At 39.3% G+C, this 13144-nt stretch overlaps 1 protein-coding gene across 1 annotated transcript; it reads left to right on the forward strand.

Moving 5' to 3' along the window:
• The first annotated feature begins 1141 nt into the window (after positions 1 to 1141).
• Positions 1142 to 12868, forward strand: Gmppa (GDP-mannose pyrophosphorylase A). The gene is made up of 10 exons (XM_028309294.1): positions 1142 to 1326; positions 1838 to 2036; positions 2360 to 2528; positions 3116 to 3327; positions 7439 to 7532; positions 8299 to 8421; positions 9121 to 9207; positions 10278 to 10398; positions 11025 to 11168; positions 12626 to 12868. The coding sequence occupies exons 1-10, from the start codon at positions 1287 to 1289 to the stop codon at positions 12724 to 12726; spliced, it is 1290 nt and encodes a 429-aa protein (XP_028165095.1). The 5' UTR covers positions 1142 to 1286; the 3' UTR covers positions 12727 to 12868.
• Positions 12869 to 13144: the final 276 nt, after the last annotated feature.

Consider the following 13144-nt stretch of genomic DNA (forward strand, 5'->3'; position numbering starts at 1 on the left):
CCATTCATGTTGATTTTACTTGGCTAGTTATGTATCTGTTGTTGATCAATAATGATCAGTGTTGATTCAATAGAATAAAAAAAAATATAGATCCCGTGATTGTTGTTCTATAAACAATGTTTATTACATAATAATCACTTTTATACGAAATCAATAAATAAATAAGTTCACACTTCAGTGAAATAAACGAAAGTGATAAAAATATTTTTATTCACTGAACAGAATATCGTGCAGTTTAACTGCTCGCCAGCGTCCTCTATGATGATGAAACTAAAACATTTCATGCAAAATTAGAGTTTTAAGATAGAAATCATAGATGGCGCTTATCCCATAAAATTTTTTGTACTCTGTGTTGCCATCAAAGCCTAGGGAGAGGTGTTGTTTTAAAAACATTTACTGAATACCGATACAGCAATACCTATTTAAACTCGCATTAATTGATTATCCTGATGGGGCCCTAAAATTGTTTTACATTCTGCCCCGGTTCGGTGAGTGTGTGAGTGAGCGTTATAATGTTGTAAAAACTCAAGTTGTTTTTCGCTTAAAGTTTGTCTAAAAATTAATTTATTTTTGTAAACTAGTCTGGAAGCATAATACATATAATTCGTGGTGGCAATACTCTTAAAGCTATACTGAGGCTATATTTATTTATTTTTAGCGGCCGCCCGCGACTTCGTAAACGTGGATCCCGTTTTACCCCCTTCATCTATCTTACGCGGTTTAGATTTTTTCATACAAAAGGATTTTCCCGCTAATTCCCGTTCCCGTTGGAATTCCTAAGTATACTATAACCTGCCCAGGAGTATGAATAATAATTGTACCAAGTTTCGTTAAAATCCGTCGAGTAGTTTTTGTTTCTATGAGGAACATACAGACAGACAGACAGACAGACAGAAAGACAGACAGACAGACAAAAATTTTACTGATTGCATTTTTGGCATCAGTAGCGATCGAGTTATTTTGAAAATATATTTCATGTACAGAATTGACCTCTCTACAGATTTATTATAAGTATAGAATAGATATTATAAGATAGACTAGTCAAGATAAAAATCTGTCAAGCTTGAAACCGGTTGGCATTATTGCGGTATCGACCAAATGAAAATATGCAAATTCATGTACATCACTAGTGTCACAACACATCTGTCACTGTCAGTGATTGTTGTGTTTACGTTCGAGTTAGGACTGACGTGTAATTTTAGCAAATTTTGCGGCTAATTTATTACAAATCTACAATTCTTAGTTGCGATATCATTATTAGAAAGTGTCATTAATTATTGTGCACAATGTTGAAGGCTGTGATACTTATTGGCGGGCCTCAAAAAGGTAATAAATCTTTTAACAGTGTCACGTCACCGGTAACATGCAAACAAATAGAAACCAAGTCATTAACTAAAGTTATAATAATGCTTATCTCAATGCAATTAACTACATATCCAACTGCTAATATAGTATAGAATCCCGCTGCAGTTTATACAAAACAATATCTCTATTTGCGCAGAGGTTATGACCACTTACAAAACTTTATTATCAAGTGTTGAATAATATCTTAGAACAGCAATTATAATGATGTAATAAACTACAAATAAATATTTTGATTAGATGTCTACCAGATAATAAATTATTCTTGATAGTTTATCATATACCAAGACCTTTAATTGCGCTAGAAATAAATTAGTGACTCACTCTTTCACAATGTTATCTACCCATTTACTACGGATTTGTAGTAGCTCAATAATTGACGGGTTTAGGAATCAAAGCACATTAATTACACATTTTGAATACCTTTATTTTACACAATTACAATTTAACGAAACCAATTACATATCTTTTTCAGGGACGCGCTTCCGTCCACTATCCCTCGACACTCCAAAGCCCCTATTCCCCATCGCTGGTTTACCGTTAATCCAGCACCACATCGCAGCATGTGCCAAGCTAGAGGAGTGCAAAGAGATCCTTATCATCGGTTCTTATACTACGAACACTATGACACAATTTGTGTCTGATATGCAGAAGGAATATCACGTTATCATTCGGTGAGTCAGCAAATAATGATAATGTTTGTGTGTGTTGTAATAACTCAACAAAGTAAGAACTTATAGGAATGTTATAGGACACCAAGACTGTTTATTCACTTTTTTTATGTTTTAACTTTCTATAAATGATCTAAGTATAGATTATTATACAAGTATGAAACTATAAAATGCCTAGTAACAATATTTATTTTTTACTATAGCCTTTTATTACCTTTAGTTTTAACCGTTACCTACTTACTTAAAGTCAAGTTAAATCAATAAGCATTCTTATCTTCATTACCTTGGCCATATGGAAATTTCAAACATAATTTATTCAATTCTAGGTACCTACAAGAGTTCGCTCCACTTGGTACTGGTGGGTGTTTGTACCACTTCAGAGATCAAGTCAGAGCGGGGAATCCGTCTGCTTTCTTCCTGCTGAACGGAGATGTCTGCGCAGACTTCCCACTGAAGCAGTTATGGGGTTTCCATGCAGAGAGAAATGATGCATTGGTAAAGATTAACGCTTAGCAATATAATTTAAGAAACATCGGGGTGACAATAGCCCAATAGCTGGACAACACCGCTTATTCCCAACGAGTTACACCCAAACAAGTACCCTGTTATTCGTTGGGAAAAAAATCCCATCCAGTCACACCGTTACTCGATGGGACATCTCTTTAAAATGTTTTATCACAATGCGCGTCCGCCGCGTCGCCGCTCCGCTTTGAATCCGCTTGTAATCCGCCAGTGTGGCAGCTCACTAACAGTAGCAGTGTGACTCGTTGGGACAAAAAGTAACAGGGTTACTCGTGTGGGTGTGACTCGTTCAGAACAAGCAGACAACACCAGTGTCCCAGACTTTGACTGAAAGGCGTTACTGTCATACTGGGTTATCAGTTTAGATTTTTGGCACTTGACTTTTCAAAGTTGTTTGACTGTAGGTGTCGAACTGCCAATTCTGGACTTGCCGAAGTCGGTAGTTCGAACCCCGTTGCCCCTAGATTAATATTACGAACTGTTAACATTAAGTTAAATGTGATTTGAATTTAAGTTTTACTATGTTAACAATAACTTACTTTTCAAATAACCAATTTCAGGTTACAATAATGGGCACAGAAGCAACCCGACAGCAGTCGATCCACTACGGTTGCATGGTCCGAGACCCAGCCACCAAAGCGGTGAACCATTACGTGGAGAAACCGAACAGTTACGTGTCAACGTTGATCAACTGTGGGGTGTATGTGTGTTCATTGCAAGTCTTCCACACTATGGCCGAGGCTTTTGAGAAGAAACAGAATGGATATTATAGGTAAGGATATTAAAATTGTATTGTATGGCAATAAAAATATTTAATAAATTACCCGAAGATATTAAAACATTGACATTTACTAAATTTAGAAATAATTTATTAGAATTCTTAAAACAAAAGATGTATTACACAGTCAATGAATTCCTGACAGAAAAATCTTTTTGACATTTTGTACTTGACATCTAAAAATTTCTTAAAATATGACATTATGTATCATTGACATTGTATGAATCTAATGCCTAATATGTTTGTGCTATTTCAATAATTCATAATCATTTTCTGACATTTGCATGACATTCAATTATAGCCTGACCAGTAGNACATATGTGATGCAATAAATAAATGAATATGAATATGAATATGAATATGAATATGAACTTCATGGCATGAAAAAGTATAATAATAGTATATCTTTTCTTGAGCATGTAAAAAGTATTCAAAAATTTTTAAGAAAGTTTGCTTCATGGCTAAGTCTTTTTAGTTATATTCGGGACAAGATAGGGAACGCCAATAATAAAATAAAAGAAACTTGGAATGTTATCAACCGAGAGACTGGTAAACTAAAACCAAAAGATAATGACTTTTCTCTCAAAGTTCACGATAATTTGATCAGGAACATAAAAACCCTCGCCATGTTGCGGAAAACTAATGGTACTAATTTCTTTTAATGGCAACAGTAACTGAAAACTTCATTGACATGTCACCTTGCATGTCAGTCTATTGCTGTCAAAGTATAAACAAACTTTATTTTAAATGTGCGCAATTGATTTTGTGAATTAAATTGCTAAAATCTTTTTATAGTCGTGAAAGAAAAGTGGTTCACAATGTGTTAAAGTATTTGTCGAAGAGAAATACTAAGGGTTCGGACAATATTTTCATTGAATAATGTTTTCGACAAAGGTTGTCAAATTGACTGACATGTTTATCGTATAGTACAGTCCACTATGAAAATTAGCTGCGGTTTGTTTCAACTACCTATTTTAAAAAGTTTTTTGTCACTTTCTAAGTGTTGAATTTTATGGAATTGGGAAAGAAGTACCGAGTTTGAAGCGTTCATGAGCAGACATTGCAGTTGAATATTGAAGTTCTGAATTTGATTATTGATGAATAATAAAATAAATCCTACTAACTCGATTGATGGTTTCATTTAATTTATTTAAACCAGGTTACCTATAATAATATTTTTTCGTTAATTTATGAAAATATCAAATTAGCCCGTAATCCTGAATCCTGATACATAAAGTTAGCCTATTAATTTAACACAGGTACGACTGTACTCAGTGTTGCACTATCAAATGCAATTGACGCGCCTCTATGCCAGGGTTTTTATGTTCCTGGTCAGGCTATAATAATGATACCTACTACTTTTTAATATTAAAAACATAACCGTATTTTTTGTAATATTTGCACATCGTATGTACGATAGAATATGTTGGAAACTTCTCTTTTTATAACCATTTGTAAACGTATTCTGGCAAATAAATGATTTATTATTATTATTAAAACCTGTATGCAAAAGTTGATCTTAAAAAACAGAAAATAAAGTGAAGTATCATTTATTTTATTAATCCTATTTTACTTCAATCGTTAGTTAGTTAGTTTTGCAGGGCAATCGAATACCGCACTTAGCCTCATGATAGGGCCATTGTGCGCGATTTGTGGTATATCTTCCTACTCCAACCACCCCAGATCCCCCCAGAAGGCGAGCAGCCCGTCTAGGCTGCTGCAGGCCTCCTGTAGCGACGATGGTGATCGAAGAAATTGAGCCCGTTGTTCTTCCACGCTACTGCACTCCATGAGCACATGCTGCGGTGTTTCCTCTGCCTCCATGCACCCCCTGCACAGTGGGCTGTCTGTGACACCTATGTTGTATAGGTGCTTGTTTAGCATACAGTGTCCGGTTATGACACTTAAGACCTTGCGGATGCTGTCCCTGTTTAGTCTGATGAGGCTGCGGGAGAACTTTTTCGATACGTCCGGAACCGCATTCCGCTTCGCTCCGCTGTAAGTTGGATATTAATATCTTCGGTCGAAAATATGTTCACAGGGTATCCTATCGATGGGTGCCTCAGTGAGAGGTATTTCTTTTATGGTTTTCTGCAGGATCGCAGAGTGTCCTATCTCCATAGCTGGGCATTAACTCGTTAATCCGTTAATCGTTAATTAACGAAGTTAACATTTCTATTAACGGATTAACTTTTAAGTTAACTTTAAAAATTGTTAACGGACTCGTTAACTTCCGTTAAATTATCCTAAGTCCGTTAATCGTTAATCCAGTACCTACTATTTACCAAAAAGATACAGCAGGCACGCTGAAAAACACTAGAAAACCGCGTTCTGACAAGTACGTTCGGGCTTCCAGAACTTCCAGAACCCAAAACAACAGTCTTTGTAACCAGAACGAAACGATATAAAAAATGCTATTTTTTATTTATTTACAAGCTTTATATTGACTTCACTTATAAGTATGTGTGGGACAAATCTTGCAACTGAATTTAAGACCAGTTCTCAACCGATTGAGCTGAAATTTAGTATACTTATGTAAGTACGATGAAAATGCAATGTTATGGTAGGTACCATTAAGCTGGTCTGATGATGGAGTCAGGAGGTGGCCATAGGAATTCCTAAATGAAACGGCGGCATCGCATCGATTTCGGGTTCGTTGGATTTGTCTTTTCGAGCACTTTTGTACTAGATGATGTCCAGGGTCCTGATGATGGAGTCAGGAGGTGGCCATAGGAATTCCTAAACGAAACGGTGGAAACTTATCGAGTTTGGGTTTGTTGGATTTGTCTTTTCGAGCACTTTGGTGCTAAATTGTATTGTAATTGAACCAAGGCACTGAGATTGAGATACTATAGACTAAGAGCTGTTTAGACCTCGGATGTCTCTGGCTGTTACCGCCTGTGCTGCTTTGGTAATTCCAATGCATTCTGCTTGGAAAATTGTATTGTGTTTATCTAATGTTGTTGATATTCTTATATTAAGATCATTCGAGAAGACACCAGCTCCTGTACCCGTTTGAGTTTTGGAGCCGTCCGTGTATATCCTAACTTCATTGATTCCAGAGTAATCTCGCGTCTCCGCTGTAAGTTGGATATTATATCTTCGGTCGAAAATGTGTTCACAGGGTATCCTGTCGATGGGTGCCTCAGTGAGAGGTATTTCTTTTATGGTTTTCTGCAGGATCGCAGAGTGTCCTGTCTCCTTGTTTTGCTTCCATAGGCCGTTTCCTTTAAGTCTTAGAGCGGCTGCTTGCGCTTCCTCCTGAATGATGAGATCTAAGGGTCTAAGATTCAGAAGGTACTCAAGTGATGCCGATGGTGTGGTTCTCATGCAACCAGTGGCCGCTATGCTTGCTAGACGTTGCAGGCTTTGGATTTTTGATCTTACTTTGGATAGTTTTGTTCTGGGCCACCAGACAACTGATCTATAAGTGACAGAGGGCCTGATAACTGATGTGTAGAGCCAAAGTGTTATCTTAGGATTAAGACCCCATCTGGCTACCAATGAGTCTTTTACACTGATAAAATGCTATACAGGCCTTCTTTGTCTTGTTTTCAATGTGACTCGCCCAGTTCAATTTGTGGTCAAAGGTGATGCCCAGATACTTCACTTGTGTTGAGAGGGAAGTAGGTATGTATTGGGCATTCTAATTCACTTTTTTCTTCACCATTCGCTCTCTTCGATCGCTCATTCGAAAAAAGTGAATTAGTCATGCCCAATACATACCAAACGATTGTAATAATCAGAAAACATATTATCCATGATTGCTTGAACTACAATGCATGGATTCTGCGCACCTTATTATACTTACCAGAGCTAATGAACNTTCTTCAATCGTTTAAGCCGAATGACGTCCACTGCTGAACAAAGGCCTCCCCCTTGGATTTCCACAAAGATTCAATTTTCACTTTAATAAATTACGAACATTTTGACTATATTCATGTCCTGTGTCACAAAAAAATTGTAGATTTTACAGATAAAATATTTGATGCACAATCCTACATTGGCTTTAAAACTATCTTGGTTTATATTTACAAAGCATGTGAAAATGATGTAATGGTTAATATTAGGTATCATATTGTTTTATGTGTAACTTTTATTTTAGTGGAAATGGACAAAACGGTCATCCAGGATACATGTCGTGGGAACAAGACGTCTTAGCGCAGTTGGCTGGCACCAACAAACTGTATGCTATGCAGGTAAATTTTGAATCTTACTGCCTTGTATTGATTCAAAGACACCACAAATTGTGACATAGGTACTTATTATCTTACTAATATTATAAATGCGAAAGTTTGGATGTCTGGATGGATGTTTGTTACTCTTTCACGCGTACGAAGTCGCGGGCGGCCGCTAGTAAAGAATAATACTGTAAAGTTTCAACAAAATCCGTTCAGTAGTTTTTGCGTGAAAGAGTAACAAACATCCAGATTCCACACAAACTTTCGCATTTATAATATTAGTACGATAACCCAGAATAACATATCCCAACTAATATTATAAATGCGAAAGTAACTCTGTCTGTCTGTCTGTCTGTCTGTCTGTCTGTCTGTCTGTCTGTCTGTCTGTCTGTTACGCTTTCCCGCTTAAACCTCGCAACCGATTTTGATGAAATTTGGCATAGAGATAGTTTGAGTCCCGGGAAAGAACATAGGATAGTTTTTATCCCGGTTTTTGAAACAGGGACGCGCGCGATAAAGTTTTTCTGTGACAGACAAAATTCCACGCGGGCGAAGCCGTGGGCGGAAAGCTAGTAGGCTATAATTTATGACGATCTGTGGCAAATTAAATTTCACGCGGCACAAGCCGCGGGCAAAAGCTAGTACATCATTTACAGATACATTGCAATTACATTGCAATTAAATTGTTGCAATAAGTGCTATTTTGCAAGTTTACCTTGTGCTGCCATCTGTACACGCGGTACAATGATTTGTTCTTGAATGAGTAATATTATTATCATTCCAGGTGACTAACTGGTGGTCGCAAGTAAAAACAGCTGGTTCGGCGATATACGCGAACAGACATTACCTGGAGTTACACAGGAACGCCCGTGACAACAGTGCGGCGTCCTGCCAGATACTGCCCGATGTGTTCCTACATCCAACGGCTGTTGTGGACTCCACTGCTGTGGTATGTGTTACTTATTCTTTGAGACGAATCTATCCTCATTTAGTGAATTTTAGTGACAAATGCTGGACATAGGCCTCCCCCATGATCTCCAAAGATAAGTTGTTAGACTCGCGTCCTGCCAGATACTGCCCGATGTGTTCCTACATCCAACGGCTGTTGTGGACTCCACAGCTGTGGTATGTGTAACTTATTCTTTGAGACGAATTTATCCTCATTTAGTGAATTTTAGTGACAAATGCTGGACATAGGCCTCCCCCATGATCTCCAAAGATAAGTTGTTAGACTCGCGTCCTGCCAGATACTGCCCGATGTGTTCCTACATCCAACGGCTGTTGTGGACTCCACTGCTGTGGTAAGTATTGTTTTCATTTTTCATTTGGCATCTGCCTCGCAGTCAAATTCATCCTCTTTTCTCTTGCACTGCTGGACAAAATCCAATGATCCCCAAAAGTGTTGTTAGACTAGACTAGTCTAAACTGATGTGCGGAAAGGTGACTGCTGCCAGTATCTAGTGCTTCGCTCAACTTTAACCAGGTTGACTACTGTGGTATGTATTGTTGTCCTCCCTCTATCAGCCAAATGATGTCCAACACTGAATAAAGTCCGCATCGTGGTATCGTGATATACGCGAACAGACATTAATTGGAGTTACACAAGAATGGCCGCGACAACGGTGCGGCGTCCTGCCAGATACTGCCCGATGTGTTCCTACATCCAACGGCTGTTGTGGACTCCACTGCTGTGGTAAGTTTCATCCGTATTTATCCTCCTTTTCCGACTCCACTGCTGGACTAAGAATTTTCAAGACCATCCCAGTCAGCCAGTCCTACGCTGATTGTATCCAGGTGCTTCCCGCGACCTTCACTACATCGTAAGAGCAGGCCTGGCTCACTCCGCGCGGTACATCCGATAATTACCTACAGCGAAGCGCCCCGCCGGCGGGTATTATATCAGTCGAGTGTCACGCGCGAGCCCGTCAGGACGCTGGCGTGCGTTGAAGTATGATTATAATTCTATGATCGAAGTATTATTTAAAAATGGACATAAAGAGAAAGAAATATTGTGCGGCGTTCGGGTAAAGCAAAGATGCTGAAAGGTATGTTGGCCATGTAGGTAATCAATAAAATTCTTAGGATATTATAGGAGCCTAACCTACCATGACTACTGTTCAGAATTCGTTCGTTCGTTTCAGCCAAATGACGTCCACTGCTGGATAAAGGCCTCTCCCAAGGTTTTCCATAATGAATGCGTACTTACCTACATACGTACCTCATTACAAATAAGTAGATTAATTATTTTTTCACTAGACAGCAACCCTAACAGCGTAAGAAGAGTTCAGAGGCACGCGATAGAAAGAGACAAAACTTGTAGGTGAATAAAATTGTAGGTACGTAGTGCTGTGCGAGCTGAATTCCACTGTATCGCGTCGTAGCAAGACTCGCATTTATTTAAATCGTCTTGCGGAGTAATCCTTCTGTACCTGTACTATTACTTATTCTGTGGTAAGAGTAAGGAGTGACCTGCCTACACCAAGTGTGATTGCATTTCTAAAACTTATCTGCCTCAACCCCAACCTCATTTGTTCTACGAGCTATATGCCCCGCTTACTGCTACTTAAGTTTGGAACTGTGGGCTATGTCAGTTATAATGGTATTCTTAGTCCAAGAATGCTCGTTCAAGTAAATTCAATTTCTAATAAATGGCTAAAACTCAATCACTGAAGAATGTTTAACCGTCCACTTGAAAGAACATTTAAAATGTAGTAAAAAGGTTTTGAATTTAGCATTAAATATAGTGTTTTATTTTGTGTACAGATCGGTCCAAACGTATCCATCGGCGCGGGAGTGACAATCAAGGCAGGCGTTAGAATCAAAGAGTCGATAGTTCTCAACAACGCCACCATCAACGAACACGCGCTGGTTATGTATTCAGTCGGTAAGTAGATAGTATTTAGCCATAGAAATATAAATCTTATTTCATTTGCAAAAGGTCTCCAATCATAAAGTTCTTCAAATTCAATTGCCAATTGCCCCAAGTTGTTAGAAAAGTAAACAACGACATGATATTTGTAAATGTACCCTATTTTCGACCGCTTGACTTGTAGGCCTAGGATGAGCTTTTATTGCGCCATTTTATCGATTTTAGAGTAGGCGCACACCGTTGATTTTTAGTTGGCCGATAGTTGTGCCCGATTTTAATTTGTATGAAGAATCGGCCAAATCGAATCGGCGCAGTGTGCGCACTCCCATACTGATCAACTGCCCGACTAAACTATCGGCCGACGAAAAATCAACGGTGTGCGCCTACTCTTACGCGATAAACCCATACGTTTGTCGTATAAAGTCATGTATAAAATTTTATTACGGCGCGCATCCTAGCCTCGCAAGAGCTATTAAATATTATATTCGCTGAGCGATGATCGCTTCGCGGTCTGAAGTCAACAACAAATGACCTTCCAATCGTACTTGTACTATTACAAACTAAGCATGTATGAGACTAAATGGCGTAGTGTTAAATGTCCAAGGATATTATTTATTTATTTTATTACTTCATTTTTCCAGTGGGCCAGGAAGCAGTAGTGGGTGAATGGTCTCGCGTGGAAGGCACTCCCTCTGATCCTGATCCCAACAAACCTTTCGCGAAGATGGACAACACGCCGCTCTTCAATACTGATGGGAGACTCAATCCTTCTATCACCATTCTTGGTAAGGAGTAAGAAACTTTCAACGATTAAATGTTAAACGGTTAGAAAACTGAAGTGGTAATGGTCAGGTCACATAGCACGCAGAACTGACGGCGAGTGGAGGCTTTACAGCGGCAAGCCCAGGTGCATGATGATCATTATTAGAGAGGGTCCGCCCCGGGTGCCAAACATCAGGGGGTGACACAAGTCGCGCAGATTAGTACTCACTGGCACGATTGTCTTTCAATCTTTGAATCGGTGGAGTCGCTAGAGCTATATGCTCCAGGGGTGGAAGTGTTAAAGGGCATAACGCCGCGAGTAACCCCGGAGAAAGCGCAGCACACCTCTCTACACCCCTGAGCTGGCAGACGCCAATGTTGCCCCTCAGTCCGGTCTATACGACCCATGACGCCAGGGGGGGGCCATTTAGTCGCTGGCTAGTCACCGCCTGCCATTTTTTCAGTCAGAGACTATGAACCAGGCAGGTGTCCCGTAGTCTCCATCCATAGCCCAGTAACCAGTCCCTCCATCCTTCATCCATAACCCTAGTCCATTCTCCAATAACTGCAATAGCTCCTGTGCACAGGCTGGGGCTGGTCTCTGGCTACATCCCATGATATAGTCAGAGACTAGATCCAGCATGTGCACCACTTTCACTTTTGTCGATGATTTTGCGCTTAAAACGGCCTCTACGTGTTGGATCTGTATCCCCACGCAAGCCTTATAAAGGACCGGGCCACTTTTGACCCGTGAGCTCCAAAGCGTACAAACATAATAATTATTAGAGAGGGTCCGCCCCGGGTGCCAAACATCAGGGGGTGACACAAGTCGCGCAGATTAGTACTCACTGGCACGATTATCTTTCAATCTTTGAATCGGTGGGTAACCCCAAAATCCTGGGGGGTACCAGGGGGTGCCTTAGGACTTATAACGGGGGGTGATCGCCCCGGGTGCCAACTCATGCTATGCCACTGGTTATTGATACGGTTACGGATATAGGAATAATATTATCCCGGTTTCGGTTACGGTTACAGATACCTGTACTTTAGAATGTAATTTGCAATAGTTGTCCAACACGGTTCATTCATGACCGCACACTTTACATCGAATAAAAAGTAATAAAAAAATTGATACTAGAAAGAAAGAAAGAATTGAATACTAGATGGCATTATAAAGGTAAATCAGGCTGTTATGCCTTTACATAATTATAATGCTATACAAAAACTAATTTAAAATCCGAAACTTTTGAATCTGTTACGGTTTCGGATATTTTTTTATTTCGGATATCCCAAAGATTCGGTTACGGTTACGGATATCCATAACATCCTTTTCTCAAATACTCTCACAAGTTGGCGCCACTGTCGAATGACGTATCTTACTTGACAGTGGCGCCAACTGGTGAACACAAGTAGAACTTTCGCATTTTTATGTGCAATTTAACTCATAGTTATTTATTTTAAACTATTTTTCTATCCACAGGCGCAGGAGTTGTGGTCCCGGCCGAGACGATCCTGCTCAACTCCATAGTACTACCACACAAGCATCTGACCAGGAGCTTCAAGCACGAAATTATTTTATAGTATCTCCAAATTATAACATACCAAGTAGAAATACCAAAAAGTTTGTATATGACTGGAGAGTTAGACTAGGCGCAGACCATCGATTTTTGGTCGGCCGATAGTTTAGTCGGGCAGTTGATCAGTATGGGCATGTATGGAAGTGCGCACATTACGCCGATTTGATTTGGCCGATTCTTCATACAATTTAAAATCGGGCACAACTATCAGCCAACTAAAAATCGATGGTCTGCGCCTAGTCTTAAGTTGCATATCTAGAGTGTACAGATGACAGCGCGTCAAATAATTTTTTGGAGCAAAATAGCACTTATTGCAATGCAATACAGTTGAACTGACCGTTCAAAGATATTTTTTGCTTGTTGACTTTTAAAATAACATTATTGTTTTGTACGGTCAGTGTTAGAATTAGTTTTGACAGCTA

Source organism: Ostrinia furnacalis, unplaced genomic scaffold (genome assembly GCF_004193835.3).
Source record: "Ostrinia furnacalis isolate ACB-3 unplaced genomic scaffold, ASM419383v2 OfSCF2698, whole genome shotgun sequence".
Taxonomy (NCBI): domain Eukaryota; kingdom Metazoa; phylum Arthropoda; class Insecta; order Lepidoptera; family Crambidae; genus Ostrinia; species Ostrinia furnacalis.